This window comes from Siphateles boraxobius, unplaced genomic scaffold (assembly GCF_051911475.1).
Source record: "Siphateles boraxobius isolate OS27281-9 unplaced genomic scaffold, OSU_SipBor_1 65, whole genome shotgun sequence".
NCBI lineage: Eukaryota > Metazoa > Chordata > Actinopteri > Cypriniformes > Leuciscidae > Siphateles > Siphateles boraxobius.
In genome coordinates this window covers 6,915,226-6,940,584 of record NW_027509192.1, presented here as the reverse complement: position 1 = coordinate 6,940,584, position 25,359 = coordinate 6,915,226, and the positions used below count along the sequence as shown (strand labels likewise).

At 41.5% G+C, this 25,359-nt stretch overlaps 1 protein-coding gene across 5 annotated transcripts in view; it reads right to left on the bottom strand.

Annotated features, from left to right (window-relative positions):
* shank2b (SH3 and multiple ankyrin repeat domains 2b) overlaps nucleotides 1-25,359 on the bottom strand; it is a 127,519-nt gene that overhangs the window by 68,949 nt on the left and 33,211 nt on the right. For all 5 annotated transcript variants that reach the window (XM_077210522.1, XM_077210523.1, XM_077210524.1 and 2 more), the window contains 5 exons: nucleotides 23,776-23,927; nucleotides 21,827-21,994; nucleotides 21,151-21,267; nucleotides 7,943-8,020; nucleotides 2,456-2,522 (listed from right to left, as the gene is read on the bottom strand). In XM_077210522.1, the coding sequence (XP_077066637.1) occupies nucleotides 2,456-2,522; nucleotides 7,943-8,020; nucleotides 21,151-21,267; nucleotides 21,827-21,994; nucleotides 23,776-23,927 (582 nt within the window). The remainder of the gene's footprint in view (nucleotides 1-2,455; nucleotides 2,523-7,942; nucleotides 8,021-21,150; nucleotides 21,268-21,826; nucleotides 21,995-23,775; nucleotides 23,928-25,359) is intronic.

Below are 25,359 nucleotides of genomic sequence, written 5' to 3'. Positions count from 1 at the left end.
GCCATTTTCATTCCCGGAGCGCTGAACTGTGCAGCCGACGAGCTCTCACGGCTTCAGCCACTCCCTGGAGAATGGCAACTCCATCCCCAGTCGGTTCAGCTGATTTGGGACCAGTTCGGGGACGCACAGATAGATCTGTTTGCCTCCCACGACTCTACCCATTGCGCCCAGTTTTATTCCCTGACCGAGGGCACGCTCGGCGCAGATGCTCTGGCGCACAGCTGGCCGCAGGGCCGCAAGTATGCGTTTCCCCCAGTGAGCCTTCTTGCGCAGACCTTGCGCAAGGTCAGGGAGGACGAGGAGCACGTCATCCTGGTTGCCCCTTACTGCCCCAACCGGACCTGGTTCCCCGAACTAGTACTCCTCGCGACAGCACCTCCCTGGCCGATCCCTCTGAGGAAGAACCTTCTTTCTCAGGGACAGGGCACCCTATGGCACCCTTGTCCCGATCTCTGGAACCTCCACGTGTGGCTCCTGGATGGGACGAGGCAGGTTTGAGTAGCCTACCACCAGCGGTGGTGGCTACTATCACTTCCGCTAGGGCGTCGTCCACGAGACATGTCTATGCGTTGAAGTGGAACCTCTTCGTCAGCTGGTGCTCTTCTCACCGAGAAGACCCCCGGAGATGCTCGATCAGCGTTATGCTTTCCTTCCTTCAACAGGGGCTGGAGCGAAGGCTGTCTCCCTCCACCCTGAAGGTCTATGTTGCCGCCGTTGCCGCACACCATGACCTCATCGAAGGTAAGTCGGTGGGGAAGCACGACCTGGTCATCAGGTTCCTGAGAGGAGCGAGGAGACTAAATCCTCCTCGCCCTCCTCTCGTTCCCTCTTGGGACCTCTCAGTGGTTCTAACTGCCCTGAAGAGTGCTCCATTTGAGCCCCTGCAATCTGTCGAGCTTGAATTCCCGTCTATGAAGACAGCGCTCCTGGTTGCACTGGCCTCCATCAAGAGGGTAGGGGACCTGCACGCATTCTCCGTTGACGAAGCGTGCCTGGAATTCGGGCCGGCTTACTCTCACGTGATCCCGAGACCCCGGCCTGGATACGTGCCCAAGGTTCCTACCACTCCCTTCCGGGACCAGGTGGTGAACCTGCAAGCGCTGCCCCTGGAGGAGGCAGACCCAGCCTTGGCACTGCTCTGTCCAGTACGCGCTCTCCGCGCCTATGTAGACAGAACGCAGTGTTTCAGGACCTCAGACCAGCTCTTTGTCTGTTATGGTGGGAAGCTGAAGGGAAAGGCTCTCTCCAAGCAAAGGTTGTCCCACTGGAAAGTGGCAACCATTGCTTTGGTTTACCAGCAGCAAGGTCGACCGTGCCCCCTTGGTTTGACTGCCCACTCCACCCGGAGTGTGGCGTCCTCTTGGGCTCTAGCGCATGGCGCTTCGCTAACAGACATCTGCAGAGCTGCAGGCTGGGCGACACCTAACACATTCGCCAGATTCTATAATCTCCGAGTTGAGCCTGTGTCCTCTCATGTACTCGCTTCAACCAGCTAGTACCGGACCCGCTCAGGTGTCTTCGCTTGCTCGCCATTCCACTCCACGGACTGGATACGTGCGATATTCTCCTCAGGTGAGCTTCCCCGAAAGCCCTGAGCTCCTCCAGCACTCCTGACGTCGGCGCCAATGTCTATTGCCTGCGCGTCGGCTAGGTGCCTCCCGTGTGCATGGTCCCTCCTCTGAGCGACCCCCACATGTGTATTTCCATTGTAAGCCTCTTTGAGCATGTGTCTTTCCCTTGGCAAACCACCTTGCCACCCCTGGGGTTGAAATATTCCACCTGCGGCTGGACACCCCAGTGTTTTCCATATGCTTCCTTCGGGTCATATGTGTATTCTCTAAGTTCCCCCCCTCTGGCTTGGCTTTAATTGCATACTTCCCCTTAGCTTGGGATATGCTTCCCAGTGTACCTTGGTATTCCTGTGTTAAATGGAGTCCTTCGTCCAGTCTATGACAGGGATCTCTATTTACGCAGGGCACTGGAAGACAGCTGAGAAGGTGGCGTGATTAGACTGGTAACCCCATTCGTCGTCATCCGACGTAACTCGGAGTGACAACGAAAGGGAACGTCTCTGGTTACACGTTACGTCTGCCTGCCACTTTCCGCTGTACCGCGGGGATCGCCTGAGCTCAGTCTTGGCTCCTCAGCGAAGAAACATATCTGCATGTTGCCGGCTTCCTCCTTTTATACCCACGAGGTGGGGCGGAGTTACGCAATGCAAATTCCGCAGACCCATGGCATTTCTTTGCCATTGGCTCGTTTTGTAATACTCGAAGTTGATAGGCTTTCTAAGCGAAACCCAATTCGTCGTCATCCGACGTTACGTCTCCGTTCCCTACTCAGGGAACGAGGGTTACATACGTAACCAGAGACGTTTCTGGTATTCATGAAAAACAAAAACAGGTTACAAGGTGGTTTTCATAAACATCAAGGAAGGTGCAGTAATCCAACTTACCAATATCAGCGTCTTTGTGATTCTTTATGGACTCTGCAAGCTCAAAATTTCCAGCAATTATTGCCACCTTTGAAAAAAACACATATATAACATAATAGATTCATTCATTAACAGGCTTTTTCACAATTTTTCTATCCATTTTCCATTTTTTGGCTGAGGCTGCATAAAACAGTCTGAAAACTTACAGTCAGACTGACTAAATTAAAAATAAGACCAGTCACATAACACCTAGATGCAGATTATATCGTTTTATCAGTTGAATGAGTCCTTAGTAGGGATGGCACGATACCATTTTTTTTCAAACCGATACAAGTACGAGTATTTTACATTTGTGTACTTGCCGATATCGAGTACCGATACCGATATTTCTACCGCCAAAGTAACTATAGGCTCCCAGAAAAGAAGACAGAAGACTATTTTAGAACACAGGTTAGAAGACTGTTTTTATTTTCTTCTCTGCTTGTTTTAACAAGTCTAAAAATAAATAATAATGAGTAAAATAATAAATGTATTAACACACAAACCACTGTTAATTTAACATAAAAACAAGCAGTTACTGCGTGCATGGTCTGACATGACTGAATGCGCCCAAAGTGCGCTCCCTTAATAGTCTAATTCCTAAAAAGCTGACAGTTCATCGCGATCTCACACATCTGTTATTATCAATGAAGCTGACTGCACAATGAATCTTTCATAATATCCACACTTTGTTTGTTATAATTAGAGGATTTGCCAGCATACAGAATTCAGCACTGAACAAAAAAGTTTTGAGCAGTGAGGGGAGTCTATCTTAAATGCTTCTGATTAGCCATTGCGTTCAAGAAATCAACACACATGTCTGTGATTGGCTACATCGCTCAACGCTGCAAACATGTTATGAATAGAAACTCTGGCCTGTAAATCGTTTCTATTTTGTTTTAGTTGTTCTTCTTGCTTTTCTGCAACAGATGAATGAAAATCTATTAGTTTTAATATGTTGTATTCATAGATATTTCTAGTTTGCGGGAGTCCCGCGAATCGTTTTATTCTCCCGGAACCCGCACACACAGAGTGAGTGCATTACCGCCCGCGCCCGCGCTCGCGCTCGGCCATCAGATCTAGTGCCGCGCCGCACTCTTTTGCGTTGGGAGTGCACGTCCCTATGCCTCAGTTCACCTCGACAAAGCACTCGCGGCGGCCAGTTTCGTTTCGCAAAATGTACGTGGTATCGGGGCGTGGTATCGGCGAATTTTTATGAGTACGAGTACGAGTATATGAGGACAGTATCGACCCGATCCCCGATGCCAGTATCGGTATCGGGCCATCCCTAGTCCTTAGTGAATGAAAAGACAAAGTTTTAAAACATTTATGATGTTTTGCTTGTATATAGAGTAATGCTTGAGAGCTCTGACACATCACTGTCCTTCACTGACTACCAGTTTTTCTCAATCTTTTCCATTGGCCAAATAGTATTTTTAATTGATTTATATTTTTAATGGAAACAGATAGACCTTGTTGAGCATTATTTGCACAAAACTATTTTCTCAGACAATCTGCTATTATCATGATAAGCAATTATCTCTGTAGTTAAAACACATACCAGAGGAAAAGAGTTCAAAAGCATTCCCTCCACAAAAATATTTCTATTTATTAAATATTAAAAATGTTGTAACTTCTCAGTAATTATTTCATGTAGTTTCAGTGTTTAACTCCATCAACGAGAATGGCATATTTAAACTAAATGTTTATATCAGAAGTTAATCATAGTTTAAATCATTCTTTTATTTATTTAAACTGTTATTGTGAACATGCACTTTACTTCATCTGCCGTTAGATAGGCTATATATGCGCCTGTTTCACTAAACGCCCCAACGCGCTCGCTGGCGTGGACATTTAAGAAGGGATGGATATTTGCTTCAAATGATAGGCTTTTTGAGTGAAATTATACTTTTATTATCTTTCTGTATATGTACAATTTTCTTTAGATTTTCTGTCTAAAAGTGACCAAAAAGACATTTAACTCCAGCTCACCATCGGTGTCGCCAAACTGCTCCATCTCCAAAACGTTTGTACGCATGGGTCAGAGTTTACGTGCAGGTGCGCAAATTTTCCCGCCAAGTTTGTTTTTATAAATCACAACTTATGCGTCAGAAGTGGCATATGCCTCTATCAGGGCCTGTTTTGTGCGTACACAATGGTTATAAATGAGGCCCCAGACCTGTATCGGACTTAGGACACATATGGAAGTGGTCCTAGTGGTCCCAAATCAGAATCTGAAAGATCAGATTCCATGTGGTTTGTGCTGTTTACACTGTCATGACAAAAACAGATCTGAGTCACATGTAAGCAAAAGTAATTTGGGATTTGGGCCACATTTATCTGCAGTCTGAACGTAGCCTCAGTGAACTATTCCCTGCAAAGCTTAATGTAACCTCAAAAGGGCCTTCACAGCAATGAAACAAAAAAAAAACCCTGTTCAATAGCACGACTTCCCATTCAGCAGATGTTCATTTCTATTTAATGGCTTTAATTTTACCACCCTTTAAAAAGCTAGTTACGCAGTCTATTATAAGATCTATAATTTACTCATCAGTCTGGTCACCAAGTCTGGTCGTGAGAACAAAACTAGGTTTGAAATGGTGCACGAAGGCAGACTAACATGCATTACGCTTGTGGGTTTTGGAGTACTAGATTCCAAAGAGTGATAAAACACAAACTTCATTCACATTACACTAAATTAAGTTGCTAAGATTTACGTAATGAGCTTGAGGGGAACTGCATTCCTTTTCGAATGAAATACGGTGCTTGGTTGCAGCATAGAGCGAGTTAAGAAGAAAAACACAACAGCAAAGTAAGTTAATCAATACGGTAAAGGCCTAGAATTGAAACAAATATTGAAAGAAATTTGTTTAACTGTTCAATATTATTCTCACAAACAGTACTGTTGTATGAACACACATTATTAAGTAAGAGCTGGAACTTTTCGGTTTGCAGTTGACCCAGTATCATCGTTCTCAGAGTAAAAGGGTAGCGGTAATACAATTTGCTCGGAACACTTTTCGATTTTGCAGGGGAGAAGTTCTGTTTAACCAGGCAGATCGGAGCGTGCCAGAGGAGAGCCTGAAGTTTCACGAGCTGCTTAAATGAGTTGTAATCGAGCGATCGCCGAGGCGTGAAATATGATTTTAGCAGCATGAGATGAATAATACAGCGCATTAAACAACGCATCAGGAGAGCTCTGATATGTACATTACATAAACACTTCACTCCTACATCAGGTTTGGAGTGAGCAGGGTCAGTTCAAAGCTTTAGAGGTTGTAAACTGAGCAAATATCACAATGAGGCCAGCCATGAACACTAAATGTAGCAGCAAGTGTTGCTAATGTTTGACTTAATGCGTTTGACTGTAGAGCCGACTGCAAAACTAATGATCTCAGCTCTATTTTAATGTTTTTGGAGGTTTGCCATTGGATTACTGTTGCGATATGTGCCATCTTGCTAATAAAAGCCACAGTTTTCCTTGAGGCACAAACAACAACATATATTTGAGTACTGTACAAACCAAGTATTTTTCCACTCTGGATATTGCATTGAAGGTGTTTAAACTTTAACCACAATCTAAAAACATGGCACAAATGCTGAATGCTACATTGTAAAAGGCTTTTGCTGGGTGAACAGGTCTGTGCACTATGAAATCAAACTATGAATAAAAACGCAATGGAAGATGCAGCGAAGAGCAAAAAGCATAGTTATTTGTGTCAAGGAGGTTGCATTTCAAAGGGTTAAGCTTTCATTATGTGGGTGGTCTAGTACAGTATTGATGTTGGCGTGTTTGCTATTAAAGGGTTTACTGTACATGGTATTTTGCTATCAGCATTTGCTTTGAAGCTTTAATAATTCATTATGATAGTGATATGAGGGGTGGAGATTATGGGTCAGGATTATGTCTATTTAATAGCAACTGAACTCAAAATAATCAAAAAAAATTATTAGAAGTGGGTACTTAAAAGATTGGATCTTAAAATATTACAATTATATTATAACGCAATGTAAAATCAATCATATAAATTAAATATCATAAGCTTGTTCCTGTATCAGTCTTGAAACACTTTTATTCGAGCTGTAAATAAACACATAATTTGTAGTTTTATTCCCCTGAAAAGTGTATACTGTGTCTCTGAGGTGCAATCAAAACATTGCTGTTTGATTAAGGATTCCGGCCAGCCTCACACCTCAACGTTGTCTAAACCAATGATGTGAGTATAGGGCGTGGCTATCTGTATGGATTGGGCGGGGCTATCCAGCCAATTGAAGATGGATTGTTTTTGTGTGTAAATTGTTCATAAATTAATAAATGTTCTGCTTAATTTTGCAAAATCTTTCACATTTAAATTTTAAGTTTTCAATATTTAAATGATTTATTCCGCCTCCATTTAATTTGAAGACAACCGCGATTTTTTGTAGATATGAACACAAGGCAGTAAATATTTATTAATTTATTTTTTCCCTCACGCAGCAACTCTAACCGACTCATAATGAAGATTAAAAAAATATGTTACATTTGTAGGTACTGACTGTAGAAGTTAAAATACACTTTTCTTAATCACCCTGTAGATTTTGTTCTAATGTTATTTGTATGAAAAAGTTTGAGTTAATACATTTCTGTGAGAACATCAGACAGGGTGTTTAATTTTCTGGTCAAAACATGACAAAGTCTGTGACAATATGCAAAAAAATTAAATTCAAACCTATATTTCTAATAATATACACTTAATGCCGCAAAATTACTTCAGATTTAATACATATTTCTTAGAATACGCGCTGACTACTGCCGCAGTTTTACAAAGATTATTAATAATAAAATTACTTCAGTTTTAACTATATTTCTAATAATAATTATTGGTGCAAAAATGGCTTCAGTTTTAAATACAATTAATGACTAGAGGCATTGGAGTCACAGTCATTATTAAAGGCTACTGAACAGTAAACGGAACACTGTCATCAGCCCATGGCCACAGACTTGGATCATGTCCATTGCTCTCAGACAAGCAATTGAATGTCACAATCTGACATTTCAGAAAGAAACTCCTTAGGAAAACAAACACAAGAACAAGAGAATTTTACCAGGGGAAAAAAAAACTCCACTTGGTTATTTCAGCTAAAACATTTAAGAAAACTATAAGAACTGATTTGACGTTCTTTATTTCCCCTCTCCAAAATGTAACTCCTAATTATCTGAAGATACCAAACAAACATAATAAAATGATTAATTACCCTCATGCTCACTCATTGTTCTCTGAGTGCTGTCTTACATAATGCCTGCGCTTTCATGTGACATTCCGTCTAATTAATTAAGAACTCTGCAAATAGACCCAAGTTCATTTTGCATTCATAATTTCTTCCAACACTAAACCAACAAAATATAACACACTTCCATGCGCACGCTTATGTGAAAAAAATAGTTTAATTCACTTATTAAAAAGTAGCCAAGTCAACACGTTATCATACCTGAAAGGGCGTTTGTCCTCTGTAGTTCTTGACGTCTTTGCTGGCTCCACGAACCAGAAGAACCCTGGCACACTTTTCCTTCAGAAGAAAAGCAGATGATAGAGAAATTAATTCAATATGATGATCCAACTCTAACAGATGCTCTACTATCTGTGTTTCTTGACCTTCTAAGAGCAAAATTAGACACGCCAAGAGGTAAATCCCATCTCACCCAGATCCAAAAAGTGACAGACTTCTCCCTCAGCTTTGGGAAGTCCAATTCAAGTGTGATGCTACAGCAAAGTCTACACCCAAAGAGAAAGGAGAGGGGGTCTCTGCAGCAATGCCTAAGTGCATGTGTGAATGTGTATGTGAGAACCAAAACCAGAAAGAGAGAGAGAGAGAGAGAGAGCGAGAGAGAGAGAGAGAGAGAGAGAGAGAGAGAGAGAGAGAGAGAGAGATCCAGGGCTCTCTGTATGTAGCTCTCCAGCCCACTATATCCAGCTGGATTCAACAGCCCACCCACGGAATGCCTCACCACTAAACCGACACACACACACACAATCGAACACATACACACACCTCCATTGCCTTCTCCTCCTACCTTCCTTCTAATACTAGTTTCACAGCTGCTGCCAGCCCTTGTATATGAGACATAATCACATGTGAGGATGCTGCTTCTATTCCCTGCGCATGAAAATATCCCTGGCCTGCATTTGGCACCGGTTACAGGTTCCTCGTTGACATGGTGACGGATCGGCGCAATAGGGTTTAATCGCAAACAATCGAGGCTCGAGAACCTGACGGCCGAGACAAATGAAGCATCTTTCGCCAAAGGTTTCGCCTCGTTGCGGCCAATCACTTCAAACAACGACCTCGTTGGTCGGCTCAGGATGAACACAGAAATACATGTTATATCATATGTGGCCACCAGTGAACTCAAGAGCCTCCACAAATCAATAAATGACACTTGCCATCGGCAGGGACATTTCCTCACCTTAAAATAAACTATATTTTCTAGTCATAAGACCTGGGATGGTGCAATTTTGTCTCAACTGTATTTAAAAGCATATTTTATTTTGATGGCAAATGAAAACGAGGCTGCGAGAGAGAGAGAGAAAGAGAGAGAGAGATAGAGAGAGAGAGAGACGCACATTTTGTTCGATTTCGTTGTTCGTAATGTTAAAGTACATAGGTTGTGTAAAATTAGACTTCAAGACAGTACTACATATTGAATTCTTTGTTTACATCTTCCTTTACAAATCTTCTATACAAAGGCCCATTCACACCAAGATCAGTAACTATAAAGATAACTATAATGATAATTATATTTGTTTGTTTGCTTGTTTATTTATTTGTCTCGAACAATCAGCAACACAAAATTTTAAAACCACAAGTACAACACAAACAATCAAGATTTAACTAAACAAAAAAAACATAAAAAAAATAAATAAAATAAAAGGGTTAGTTCGAGAAGGAGCAGGAGGAAGCAATTAGCTTATTTAATCCTGCCCCTTTTTTCAGAAAATAATATTAGTACAACTTACAATATGTGCAAATATACATATACTCTCTCTCCACATATACTCAATTACCACATATACTCTCTCAGGTCTTATAATAACTTACAACAAGCGTGCCCGACAAGCCCTGAAAAGTGAAGCCAAAGCATCTCGATCGCCCCTCTGTGACTGGTCCTAGTATAGCTCATAAACCATGAGCGTGTTATTCAATGGGACGTGAGACCAACTAAACAATTAAATTACACTTCACATATCTTTTTTACAAAGATAGTTTCTGTCATTTACTGTAGTTTTCAACACGATGATGTAATTTCAAGTGTTTGTTTTTAAAATAAGTTTTCAGCGGGAGTCAGGGCGGGACCAGAGTGGGACGTTGATTTCACGGCTTTACTTTCTGCTCACTACTGCGCATGTCTGGTCCCAAAATCGCAACTAAGCAGACTCAAGTCCCAAGATGTCAGCGCCATATCGCGACAATGGCGGCTTCACTTCTCGCCAATGGAAGAGAGCGAAGGGGCGTCGTCCATCTTTTTTTACAGTCTATGACTTACAACAATACATCAATACTTTTAAATTACAATTCCATTCCTAGATCTATTCATTTCTATATTGGTGCAATAATGTTTTCTTTAATCTATTTTTGAATTGAATGATATTATGACTCTGTTTGATATTATTGTTCAGTCCATTCCATAAGGTAACCCCACAACACGAAACACACATGCTTTTAACAATAGTTCGCACAATAGGTTGTTTGAACACACAATGTCCTCTTAAATGATATCCCCCGTCTCTTTCTTGAAACATCACAAGTATATTACAGGGTAAGTTATTTTCTTTAACTTTAAACATAAATTGCGCAGTTTTGAATGTAACAATGTCCTTAAATTTCAACAATTGTGAATTGAAAAACAGATGATTAGTATGTTCATAATACCCAGTGTGGTTTATTATCCTAATTGCTCTTTTTTGCAATGTGCACATTTTTTTAAATTACTTTTATAGGTATTTCCCCAAACTTCCACACAATACAACATATAAGGTAAAATAAGTGTACAGTATATAGTATGTAATGTATGTCGGTTCAAGATATATCTAGTTTTGCTCAGTATAACAATACTCCTGGCAATCTTCATGCACAGATATTTTACATGTGGCTTCCAGCAGCGTTTATGGTCAAGTATAACACCCAGAAATTTATTTTCATAGACTTTCAATTGGTTCATTATCAATCTGTATTTTAACATCAATATTAATAGTATGGATTCCAAATATCATGAATTTAGTCATACATAGCTCATATTTTACACAAGTCATTTAAGTATAGGATAAACAATTTTGGGCCTAAAACTGACCCCTGTGGAACACCACAGGAGTTATTAAGGCTCACCGAACGGTGATTACCCATTTGCACAAACTGACTCCTGTTTTCATTATAGGTTTTTATCCAATTGAAAGCAACGTCTCTTATGCCATACCTTTTTAATTTCCTTAACAGAATTTTGTGGTCAACAGTATTAAAGGCTTTTTTCAGGTCAATGAATGTCCCAACCACAAAGTTTTTATTTTCAATACAATTGTGCCATAGACGTTGATCTCCCACTTCTGAATCCAGTCTGGCTGCTCATCAATATATTGTTTCTGTTAATAAAATTATCTAGCCTTTTGACAAATAGCTTTTCAAGTATTTTTGATAATTGAGAAAGCAGAGATATTGGTCTATAGTTATTAAAGAGATGTGAGTCACCAGATTTGTACAATGGAATAACTTTAGTTATTTTCATCCTATCAGGAAATACTCCTTTTTTAAATGATAAATTATATATATATGAAAGTGGATCAACTATCCCATCTATTACTTTTTTTACTAGAAACATATCAATATCATCACAATCTGTAGAAGTTTTATTATTACATTTATTTACAATCTCTATAATTTCCCCGCTCTCTACGGTTCCCAAAAAAAGTGAATATGGATTATTTTCCACATGGTCCGTCACTGAGTAATTCGTCCCTGTGAACTGTATGTCTTTGGCCAGATTAGGGCCCACATTAACAAAGTAATTGTTGAATCTATCAACCACCTCGCTCTTGTTTGTCCACATCTTATCATTACTAATGAAGTTTTCTGGATAATTAAATTTATTTTGACCTTTTGTAATAACATTATTTATTATATTCCATGTTCCTTTAACATTATCTTTGTTGTTTTCTAATAATGTATTATAATAATCCTTCTTACGTGCCCTCATTATGGTAGTTAATCTATTTTTATATTTCTTATATTTTAACTCAGATTCTTTCGTTCTATATTTTATGAAATTCTTATATAGGGTATTCTTTTTTTTACAGGCATTTTGAATTCCTTTCGACGTCCAAGGTGTTTCTGAATATTTCCTTTTATTGCAATATTGTTTTATTGGACAGTTTTTATTATATAAAGTTGAAAATATGTCTAAGAATAATTCATATGCCTTATTAATATCAGCTTCTTTCTTTACTTGATTCCAATTATAATTAATTAACTCATTTCTAAATTCAGAAATAGTTTATTCGGTTCTTATTCTACATAATTTTATAACATTGCACTCCTTTTTCCCCCCACTAAAATTACAGTCATGAGTCACGAAGATTGGTAGGTGGTCACTTATGACATTAATTAATATTCCACTTAAAGAGATATGATTCAACCTCAATTATGGCCCCTCTAGAACAACTACACCGCTTTACAACTATAGGACAGGAAGAGCTAAATAAACTTATCATTGCATCTAAACCAACAACATGTTTATTAGATCCAATACCCACTAAACTACTGAAAGAAATGTTACCTGTATTAGAAGAGCCTCTTCTTAATATTATTAACTCATCTTTATTTTTAGGTCATGTTCCAAAAATATTCAAGCTGGCAGTAATAAAACCTCTCATTAAGAAACCGCAATTAGATCCAAATAACCTAGCAAATTACAGACCCATCTCAAATCTTCCATTTATGTCTAAAATTCTAGAAAAAGTTGTGTCCGCTCAATTGTGCTCTTTCTTGCAAGAAAATGATATCTATGAAAAATTCCAGTCGGGATTCAGACCGCATCATAGCACAGAAACGTCTCGGTTACGTATGTAACCCTAGTTCCCTGATAGGGAACGAGACGCTGCGTCAAACGCTGCGGGAACGCCCCTGCGTTGTGCGTCATGAAGCACGTATGGAATCAGCCCAATGGAGAGATGAAACGTCATAGGCGGGTGACGTCATCGACCAGGAAACTATAAAGCACCCCAAAAACACAAGCGCATTAGCTTCTGATAGGCTTGAAGGAAGCGCTAACGGGAGTGCCGGGAGTATGGCGGAGCGACGCAGCGTCTCGTTCCCTATCAGGGAACTAGGGTTACATACGTAACCGAGACGTTCCCTTTCAAGGGAACTTCGAGCTGCGTCAAACGCTGCGGGAACGCGAATACCCACGTCGCCATAGGACCAAATGACCGTCATGTGAGACTAGCGCACAGAGGACGAGAGCACCTGTGCCCCAGGGGTAGAGCTTAAGTCTAGGTCATAGAACTTAATAAAAGTATGCGGTGAAGACCATCCAGCCGCATCACAAACATCACTCAGGGAAACCCCCGACAAAAGAGCTTTAGAAGCAGCCATACTCCTGGTAGAGTGAGCTCGGACAACCAAAGGTGAAGGCTGGCCAGCCGACTCATAAGCAAGTGAGATAGCCTCAACCACCCACTTGCTCATTCTCTGTTTAGACGCCGGACACCCTTTCCTGGGTGGCCCGAAACATACAAAAAGTTGTTCTGATTTCCTCCACAGGGCAGCTCTGTGGACATAAGCGTCTAATGCCCTAACAGGGCAGAGTGAATTAAGTTTCTCCTGGTCCGATGACATAAATGGAGGAGGACAGAAAGCCTGCAGAACCGTAGGTCTAACAATATTAGTAGGAACCTTAGGAACGTAACCTGGTCTAGGATGCAGAAAAGCTTTAACCATGCCAGGTGCAAATTCCAGGCACGAGGGTGAAACCGACAGAGCCTGCAAATCTCCGATTCTTTTTAGTGAAGAGATAGCAAGCAAAAAGATAGTCTTAAAAGTGAGAAACTTCTCGGGAACTTCTTCGATAGGTTCAAAAGGAGCTAGGGAAAGACCTTCTAATACAATGGCCAGATCCCAAGTCGGCACCCTCGTACGAACTGCTGGCCTCAGCCTCAAAGTGCCACGGAGGAAACGAGTTATAAGCGGGTGTCTCCCAAGAGAAACTCCACTGAAAGGGACGTGGTAAGCAGCTAGTGCCGCCACATACACCTTTAGTGTGGAGGGGGATAACCCTGTGGAGAAGCGCTCCTGCAGGAATTCCAGCACTGCACCCACTGGGCAGTTAACTGGGTCCTGCAGGTGTTCTCCACACCAAGAAGTGAAAAGTTTCCACTTCAAGGCATAAAGCTTCCTCGTGGATGGAGCTCTGGAGTTAAGAATGGTCTCAACAACCTCGGTTGAGAGACCGGAGTCTATGAGCTGGGCCCCCTCAGAGGCCAAGCCCACAGTTTCCACAATTCTGGGCGGGGGTGAAGTATCGTGCCCCCCGCCTGGGAGAGTAGATCCCTCCTGACCGGGAGCTCCAAAGGAGAACCGTCCAGGAGAGAAATCAGGTCCGCAAACCATACTCGGGCCGGCCAGAACGGGGCTACTAGTAGTAGACTGACCCCGTCCCGGCGGACCCTCTCCAGAACTCCTGGTAACAGAGCAATCGGGGGAAAGGCGTACAGACGTGACCTCGGCCACGGCTGCACCATAGCATCCAACCCCAGGGGGGCTGGAAGAGTGATGGAGAACCACCGATGACAATGAGTGGTCTCCTTGGAAGCGAATAGGTCCACCTCGGCGCGACCGAAACTCAACCAAAGGAGCTCCACCACCTCGGGGTGGAGTCTCCATTCCCCTGGCCTCGGCCCCTGCCTCGACAGGGAGTCTGCTACCACATTCAAATACCCAGGGAGATACATTGCTCTCAGAGATAGTAGCTTCCCTTGGGACCACAGGAGGATCTGACGGGCCAACTTGTAAAGCCGGCGAGACCGCAGGCCCCCCTGATGATTTATATAAGAGACCACCGACGTGTTGTCTGATTGAACTAACACATGATGGCCTCTCAGGTCTGTTAGGAAGTGTTTCAGAGCCTGAAACACAGCCAACATCTCTAGACAATTTATGTGCCACGAAAGATGATGATCCTGCCACAGACCTTGGGCTGGGCGACCACTCATGACCGCCCCCCACCCTGTGAGGGAAGCATCCGTCGTTAGCGTTATGCGACGACAAAGAGCCCCCAGCACAGGACCTTTGGATAGGAACCAAGTTTCTCTCCACATGACCAGAGCACGAAGGCAGCGCCGCGTGACTTTGAACGTGCGGAGCGGATTTCCCCTCGGGGAGAATCCCTTGGTCCTGAGCCACCACTGTAGCGGTCTCATGTACAACAGGCCGCAAGGTATAACGTTGGACGCTGCTGCCATCAGACCCAACAGTCTCTGAAACTGCTTGACAGTGAGTAGCTGGCCTAGCTTCACTTGTTTCACAGCTGAGAGAATCGAAGCGATGCGGGTCGGAGAGAGTCGCGCCCGCATCGATACCGAATCCCAAACGACACCCAGAAAAGTGGTCTTCTGGGAAGGAGATAATACACTTTTCTTTGCGTTCAGCCTCAACCCCAACTTTCTGATATGAGCGAGGACGACATCTCGATGCCGAACCGCCATCTGCTCGGTCTGAGCTAAAATCAACCAATCGTCGATGTAATTGAGAATACGAATGCCCTGAAGCCTCAGAGGCACTAGTGCTGCATCCATGCATTTCGTGAAAGTGCGGGGAGATAAAGCTAGGCCAAACGGAAGAACCCTGTACTGGTACGCCTCGCCCCCGAAGGCGAACCTCAGGAACTTCCTGTGTTGTGGAAGGATGGACACATGGAAGTATGCGTCCTTCAGATCTATCGTGACAAACCAGTCCTCGGACCTGATTTGAGACACGATCTGCTTGATAGTGAGCATCTTGAATTTTAGCTTCCCTACCGAGCGATTCAATATGCGCAGGTCTAAAATTGGACGCAACCCCCCATCCTTCTTTGGAACGATGAAATATCGGCTGTAATAACCTGACTCCAAACTGGGAGGAGGAACCCGTTCTATAGCCTCTTTTTGAAGGAGCGTTTTCACCTCTTGTTCCAATACCAGAGCCTGCTCGGGGCCCACCACTGTGTGCAGAACCCCTCTGAATTTTGGTGGACGACACCTGAACTGGATAGCATAACCCTTTTCTACTGTCTGCAGGACCCAATGAGATATTTTTGGAAGGCTTTTCCACTCTGCCAGAAATTCTACTAAGGGTACCAGCCTCTCGAGACTGGCCTCTGGTGTAACTTGAGCAGCAGACGCAGCGCCCTGTAACGGCGCACCGGCAGGGAACAACTGGTCTGACCGCTCTGAGACCCTCCTCAGAGGGAGCGAGCGTCCCTCGGGAAAGCGCTCGCTGGGATCGTCTGTGCCCCGGCATAAAGGCGGGGTTGGCAGAACGAGCCCCTGAGGGCACCGAGGAGGAATGGGCACCGTAAAAAGAGGTGAACACCTTTCCGCCTCGGTGGGGACCACCCTCAGCATCCTGAACGGCTTGGCGTCAGGACTTCTTCTTAGCCGAAGCCTTCTTAGCCAATATAACTGTCCTCAGATCAGTTCTACTGGGAGAAGGCTTCGGCTGAGAGTGTCGCGGCTGAGCCCACTGTCCAGCAGGGGGAGCACGAGACGCGACACTCTGCCTCTGCTGCGCTCTATGTGATGAGCTCGAAGACGGCCGGGGCTGCTCCCGCCCAGCAGCCCCAGGGACATGAACTTTAAGGGGAAGAAACTTTTTAAAAGCTGCAGTTTGTTTCTTTTCTTCTTGGAATTTATCGATAACTGAATTCACAGCATCACCAAACAACCCCATGGGAGAAAGAGGAGCATCTAAAAGAAAAGCTTTTTCTCTCTCTTTAATATTAGTCTGATTTAACCACAAATGTCTTTCTGCGGCCACCAGAGCTGCCATAGAACGACCCATTAATTTGGCCGATTCTCTGGTGGCACGCAGGGATAAATCAGCAGCCTGACGCAGTTCGCGAACTACGTCAGTACTGACCTCCTCACTCTCACTCATGTCCCTTAGCAGATCAGCCTGGTATGCCTGCAAGATTGACATAGTATGCAGACATGACGCAGCCTGACCTGCTGCCGAATATGCTTTACCCACCAAAGCCGAAGTGTTTCTTAAAGGCTTGGTGGGTAATGCCGGTGCCTTAAAAGATGATGCTGCTTCGGGGGAGAGATGGCTCGCAAGCGTCTCTTCCACACGAGGCAACGCACCATAACCATGAGCCTTGGCTCCCATAATATTAGCGTATGTTGAAGTCTGGGGACTAAACACTCTATATGACACCGGTTTTCTCCATGATTTCGACACCTCGGTGTGGAGATCATGGAAAAACGGCAGGCACCGGCGTGGAGGCTGCACACGTGACGGCAAAAATCTCTCATCCAACTTTGATTTAGAAACAGACTCCTGTCTAGTCACTGGCCATTCAATATTAAGTTTTTCAACAGCTCTTGTTAACACCTCCATAAGCTCATCACTCTCAGGAGTGTGGGGTGGCGAATCCTCCACATCTCCCTCAACACTAACAACATCAAGTTCCTCAGAACTGGATAGCATTGGTGCCTCAGCCCGAGCGGAAGAAACCGCAGCGCGTGCTTCCGAACCCGGGACTGAGGCACTGGATCTCACAGGTGAAGGGAGAGATAAGGCAGAGCCCGTCTCAAACCCCGCTGTGAGATCCATCTGCGATCCCCACGATAAGCGCCGCCGCTCTGCCTCGGCAGAAGCGGGACCCGAACCGCGGGGAGCGCGCACCGAACCGCTCTCCTCAAAGAGCGACCGGCGGGAGCGGAGCGTCCTTAACGGCAAACGCTCGCAATGCTCACAGTCTGCTCCCTCGAGAGCAAACTGGGCATGCTGAACTCCCAAACAAACAACACAAAGATCATGTGTATCCCCGCTCGTTAAATAACGCGAGCAGGGAGGAACACACTTTCTAAACTGCTGTTCGTCCGCCATAATCTCTCAATATATATATATATAGGGATAAATTGTTTGTGTGGTGCAGGGTATGTAAGACAGACAATATCACACAGGGACAGATTCACATGTAGCGCGACTGAAAGCACAGAAGCTAATGCGCTTGTGTTTTTGGGGTGCTTTATAGTTTCCTGGTCGATGACGTCACCCGCCTATGACGTTTCATCTCTCCATTGGGCTGATTCCATACGTGCTTCATGACGCACAACGCAGGGGCGTTCCCGCAGCGTTTGACGCAGCTCGAAGTTCCCTTGAAAGGGAACTGCGCTAGTTAAAATTACAAATGATTTACTTTTAGCTTCTGACCAAGGCTGTATCTCAATACTAGTTCTACTCGATCTTAGCGCTGCGTTCGACACTATAGATCATAAAATACTCTTGGATCGACTACAAAACTACACTGGTGTTCAGGGACAGGCATTAAGCTGGTTTAGATCGTACTTATCAGACCGTTACCATTTTGTCTGTTTAAATGGGGAAAAATCAAAGATAACGTCAGTAGACTATGGAGTGCCGCAAGGATCGGTGTTAGGCCCTCTGCTATTCTCAATATACATGCTGCCACTTGGTAATATTATAAGAAAACATGGAATTAATTTCCACTGTTATGCTGATGACACTCAATTATATATCTCATCACGACCAGATGAAAACACTAACTTATCTAAATTGACAGAGTGTCTAAATGATATAAAATGCTGGATGACGTGTAATTTCCTGCTATTAAATTCAGATAAAACGGAGGTCCAAAAAACTACCCACAAAATCCCTTACAATACAACTTTAATTTAGATGGATGTCCTGTTACTTTATCCACTACAGTAAAAGACCTGGGTGTTATACTAGACCGCAACTTGTCTTTTGAAAATCATATTTCATATGTTACAAGAACAGCCTTTTTCCACCTTAGAAACATTGCTAAGCTACGTAACATACTATCTGTTTCTGATGCAGAAAAGTTAGTTCATGCATTCATGACCTCGAGACTAGATTACTGTAATGCTTTATTAGCTGGTTGTCCTGCATCCTCAATAAACAAGCTACAGTTAGTGCAAAATGCAGCCGCTAGAGTTCTTACTAGATCAAGAAAATATGATCATATAACACCTATTTTATCACTGGTTACCTATTAAGTTACGTATCAATTACAAACTATTCCTACTGACCTTTAAAGCCCTAAATGGTTTAGCTCCTGTGTATTTAACAGACCTTCTATCACCATACAATCCATCGCGCTCTTTAAGATCACTAAATTCGAGGCTTCTGGTCATTCCTAGGATATCTAAGTCCACTAAAGGAGGGAGGGCGTTCTCACATTTAGCTCTTAAACTCTGGAATAGCCTTCCTGATATTGTTCGAGACTCAGACTCGCTGTCCCAGTTTAAAACTAGATTAAAGACGCATCTCTTTAACCAAGCATTCACTTACTGCTTAACCTTTAATACTACTGCTGAATCAGTTCGAATGCATTAACATTATGAACATCAGCTATGCTAATTATTTCCCATCTGCCTTTCTGCTGTTATCTCGGGACGCTAGTCCCGAGGTAAATAGCGTTCGTCAGCTCCAGTTTGTATCCAGCCTCTCACGGAGACTTCAGATGCCCCAACGCCTGTGAAGAGACGACTCGACGCCTGTGAAGAGACGACTCAAAGCCGGCGATATGTTATGCCATAAATTAATACATGATTAACTAACTGTATTTTTCTATGTACATTTCCGAAATGCACTTTCTGTAAAGCTGCTTTGAGACAATGTGTATTGTGAAAAGCGCTATACAAATAAATTTGAATTGAATTGAATTGAATTTCCATATTGTTTGTAAAAATATTATCAATCAGAGTGGCACCATTACTTGTTATTCTGGTAGGCTTTGTGATTGTTGGAAAAAGACTCAAACTATATAGTGTTTCAATAAACTCTTCCGTTGATTTATGTTTGTTGGGATTTAGTAAGTCAATGTTGAAATACCCACATATATAGTTAACTTTATGTTTTACAATTTTATATTAGCATCCACACCAACACACGATAACGTTCTTTTTATTATAAGCGTGCACCGCAGTTTTGTCATCAATGCTCAAGCTTTTTAAAGCTGAATGAATTCTGATTGGCTGTCAATGTTTTTATCATTCATCAGCTTGAAAAATAAATCTTTGTGAATGTGACTCCAATGATATAGTTTCTCTGTGCTGTAATTGTTATAGCTGTGGTGTGGACTCTGCTATTATTTTAGAATTTAGAACTATATACTTATCCTTGTCATTATAGTTATCATCTTTGGTGTGAACCAAAGTGACACAGTGGATATGGGACAAATATGACCCACTGTATGACACAGCAGGAATATGATGTTATATACAGAGCAACAGTTAATACCGCTAGCGCTAGCAGTTCCAGCAGACAATGGCGCCCATGCTGTGACCCCGAGCTGACGGAGCAGACTAGATCTCCCACAGAGGAAACATAAGGTGATTATATGCCTGGCTGCTTAGTGTCGTGAACGTAATGGGCCGTTGTCCATTCATAAACACTGAATGCTGGTGCTAATAGTCATGAGCATTCCAGTGCAGTTTGGGGTTTGTCATGGATAGAATTGGAGACAATGGTGAATACTGAACAGTGTAATTAATGGCAATCGGTCATTGGCATTTATACAAATGAACATGACATCATTTCCACCCTGAACCTTCCCATTAGATGAATGAGAAAAAAGACAAGATATTTACAGCAAATATTTAAAAATATAATATTTATATAAATTTTTTAAAGTAAAAACAATACAATACATATATTTTTTTGATTATATATATATATATATATATATATATATATATATATATATATATATATGCATTTTGCTAAATTCCTTTCCCAATTATTTGCCAATTATCATCAGCATAATACTTCAGTACAATTTTAATTAAAAAGATAACATGAATTTCTGAACTTGGTGTTTTCTTTGGTCAATGCCACATTTTTTAATTCACCTTTTTTTTCAGTGACCTTGAAATAGTGCAGAATCTTAAAACTGCATTTGTTTCTAGTTTATTTTCATAATAAATTTACAAAAAATATAACATCCCATTTAATACAAATTTTAAAAAATATATGTAAATAGAATACATTTAATATATTCTTATATATTGTATGTATAAATTAATATTATTATTAGCCTATTATTTTATTAGTTTTCCAGTTATTTGTTATAGATATCATCCATAACATGCATAGTTTTCTAAAGAAACGCAGAACTTATAACGGTTCTCCTCTAACATCAGGCTGTAAAACCCATCCTGCAACCTTTATATTTTACAGTTCAGTCCCAAAGATTCTCCTAGAAAGTTTCCCTGCTGCACTAAATCTCATCTCTCTAGTCCTAGGGTGCTATTGATTTCTCCCCCGAATCGTTATTGATTGTTTTGGTTTTTATATATACTCCTATTGACAGTGTATTCTGTTGTATGACGCCAGTAACCTCTGTTTATTGACTGGTTAAATGGAGCTGACTTCAAATCATTAAAGGTACTTTGTTGAGTGCATACCTGTTTGTACAGGGCGCAAATATGGAGAGCTGTATTCCCAGATGCATTTTCCACACTCATGTCCGCTCCGTAGAACAAGAGGTGCTCCAGGTGCTGGACGTGACCGTATCGACAAGCCTGATGAACAAATGAGAACAACTTTCATCATTTTTGTGAGAAAAATAAGAATCTTGTAACAGTTTCTGCTGGAAGAAAAGCATTTGTGAGCCTTAAAAATTCAAACAGTAGTACGACAGATCCAGAAGTCTTTTGAAACATAAAAACATCATTAAGCCTTCAGTACGCTGTCATCTCATATCTTTCAAAGAGTCTGAAAGTAAACCCTACATGCTGCTTTTCCATTTTCCCAGTAGAGTGCGATCAAAAACACCACAGAAATAAAATGACTGGCATCCTGCAGTCCACCTGTCACAACACTAGATGTCAGTACGCCGTCACAACAGACAGACTTGATGATTTGCTCACGTTAAACTAGATTGATCTCATTACCTGTCCATTAATAGAACAAAGCTGCTGTCAAATAAATCTGCAGCTCTAGTATAACTTCCACTGTTTTACTCCACGATGCATATATTACCCCACGCAGCCACGCTCAACATTTTTAGCCAAAAGAAAGCTTTAAGAACCCTTTTTATTGAATTACACCAGCGAACTACAATGTGAAAGACAGCGCCACCTGGTGGATCTCGTGCCAGCCGTTCTCATCATGGCATGCGACGCTGGCATGGGCACGAAGAAGGACCTCGCAACAGCTCGGGTCTCCACCTACGGTCATTGTATGGTAGAGTGGAGTCAATCCCTGACTGTCCTTATAGTCTGGAGACGCTCCCAAATCCAGCATAGTCTACGGAGGAAAGAGACAAAGGATGAGGTTCCAGATAAAGAGGAAAATACATTAAATACACTATTATGATTAAGTTTTAGCAGAGAAAGGTTTTTGGAAGGGTCTTAAAGCATGAAATAAAAAAAAATTTGCTTCCTTTTACGTCACAGCTCAGGATAGCTGCTAGTGATGGGTTTGACTGTGCGCTGGGACTTTTTTCAATTTCTTTTTTAATTTTCACGTGTGACAAGGCAAATCAAAAATACAATTTGTGCAATTGTTAAGGAGCTATTTCTCATCTTAACCTTTAGCTTTGTTGTTGTAACTTAATGTATTTAAGTTAATTCAGTGATGTAAAATTATATTTTTGACTTCAATTACAATCAATTAATTTACACTAACATTCAAAAGTTAGGGGTCGGTAAGTTTTTGTAATGTTTTTGCAAGAATTGTCTTATGCTCACCAAGGCCACATTTATTTGATCAAAAATACAGAAAAACAGGAACATTGTCAAATATTATTAACATATTATTAACTTTTCTATTTTAATATATTTTTAAAATGTAATTTATTACCGTGTAATAATCACATTACTGTGATGCAAAGCTGAACTTTCAGCATCATTATTCCAGTCTTCAATGTCACATCTTTCCAGTCACTTTTGATATATTTAATGCATCCTTGCTGAATAAAACATAATTTCTTTAACTAAATAAATAAAAACTGACCCCAAACTTTTGAACAATAATGTATATCAGAAAAAGTGCCTTAAACTATTATAAGCAATCATTAAATAAACACTTAACATCTTAGTAGCCAAATATAACAAGTCTGAACTTGTAAAACTTACAAATTTAAAGCATTATTTCACCCAAAAATAATTGTTGGTAACCAGATAGTTGTCTGAACCAGAATCCATTGACTTCTATAGAATTTTTTTCCTATTATGGAAATCAATAGCTACCGTCAACTCTCTGGTTACCAACATTCTTCAAAATATCTTATTTTGTGTTCACAAGAAGAAAGAAATTCAAACTTGAGGGTGAGTAAATGAGGACACAATTTTCATTTCAACTTCCCCTTTAAATACTCTGCAAAACATAATATAAATATGTATGTAAAACAATAGATATGTATGTTAACAAATGCGCTTGATTTTTTAAAAATTGGTATGACAATGTCTAGGTTTTTATTTAATTTTATATAACCAAGCAAATTTATAACTGCATGACTAAAAAGTACATTCCTAGTTCCTAACTTAATGACTACAAGCACTTTTTCCCTACTAACATTACGAAACCAAGCCTCTCCAGTAATGAAAATAGGAAATCTATGGCTGTAACATATTGAAGTGACATAAACTAAGATTCTGAATGAAGCCTTTTTAAATAAACGGCGGGCAAGCAATATACTGTATATACAATATACTGCAATAAGTGCAACGGCAGAGAAAAAAATTGTTTAACAATATTCAAGGCACCAAACAGTAGTACATCAGCAATGTTATTTCCAATGAAAGTCAAGAGAAGAAAAGTAACAATGAAATAATGGAGAAAAAAAACACTTTTTGATTCCTTTAAAAAAAACAATACAGAGTGTGCTTTGAATGAAAGTATACTGTCAAGGTAATACATGTACCCTGTGTAAACTCAGCAGAGTCACTGACAGCATAAGACATCACTGTACTGCTCTGTTGTACAGTGATGACAATGACAACAAAATGACAATCAAAGAAGAAGATCTAACAGGTCTAACACAGCCATAACCTCAAACCGCAGTTCAGGATGAGGTCATTTATTACCTTGAGAGCTATCTGGTTCTTTGCCCTGGCTGCTTTGTGCAGGGCAGTCATCCCATCCCGAGAGCGGAAATCTAAATGAGCCCCGCCGTTTTTCAATGTAACGATAATCTCCACCATATTGTCCAGGTGGGCAGCTAGGGTTAGAGGCGTCTCTGTGGACCAAAAGCACAAAAAAAACAAGTTTATTAATATGAATTATGTAAACCTCTTTTAAATATAAGCAAGATATTAATCAAGGGATTTACATGTTTCATCAAAACAATAATTAAATGTGCAATATACTGGACTATATACTGGATACTTGCCATCACAGAAACAAAGTAACAATTGTAAGATGTAATCACATTGTGAGAATGCAATTGTGACTTTATTTCTGACTTTAAACAATGTAAATATAAAGTTACCATTTAAAAGTTTAGGGTTAGTAAGATTTGAATACTTTTATTATTACTTCATTAATGAATGAAATATACTTACAACCAGCAAGGACATTAAATAGATTAAAATCAGTGAAGACATTTATGTTTATGTAACAAAATGTTTCAAATAAATTCGGTTCATGTAGAAGCCTTTCTATTCTTTAAAGAACATTGAAAATGTATCTTGTTTCCACAAAAATATTAAGCACAATAACTGTTTTCAACATTGATAATAATAATAAATGTTTCTTGAGCATCAAATCAGCATAATAGAATGATTTCTGAAGGATCGTGTGACAGTAAAGAGTAATGATGCAGCTTTGTCATCACAGGAATAAATTACATTTTAAAATATATTAAAAATAGAAAACGTCTCGGGTTGCGACTGTAACCAGGGAACGAGACGCTGCGTCGAGAATTGACACATTGGGGAACGCCTTCAGCGTGACGCGTCTGAAGCCTGTATGGAACTAGTCCAATCTTGATTGGTGTTGCGTCATGACGTCAGCCGTGAGGAGGCCACTTCCCTAGTGGAGTGGGCTTTAAGTGCCAGAGGTGAAGGCAAATTACGCACCTCGTAAGCTGAAGAGATTGTTTCCACTATCCATCTGCTAATAGTTTGTTTTGAAGCAGGTGACCCCTTCCTAGGGGACCCAAAGCACACAAGTAGCTGATCTGATTTCCTCCATCCCGAAGTTCTTTGCACATAGATCTCTAGGGCTCGGATCGGGCACAGTAGATGTAACTTCGCTTGCTCATCCGACACATGCGGTGGAGGATGGAATGCCTGGTGAATTAAAGACCGTGCCACATTTGACGGCACCTTAGGCACATAGCTAGGTCTAGGGTGGAGAATGGCCTTTACCTTGCCGGGAGCAAACTCGAGGCAAGAAGGAGCGACAGATAGAGCCTGAAGGTCCCCGACTCTCTTTAGGGACGTAATGGCGAGCAGGAACGCTACCTTGAAAGACATACATTTCTCAGTCACCTCAGCCAAAGGTTCGAAGGGTGCCAGGGATAACCCCTCAAGAACCACTGCCAGGTCCCACTTGGGGACCCTGGACTGGATGACAGGCCTCATCCTCCTAACTCCACGAAGGAAACGTACTATAAGTGGGTGTCTCCCCAAGGTGCCCACCCCTAAAGGCGTGTGGAAGGCAGCTAA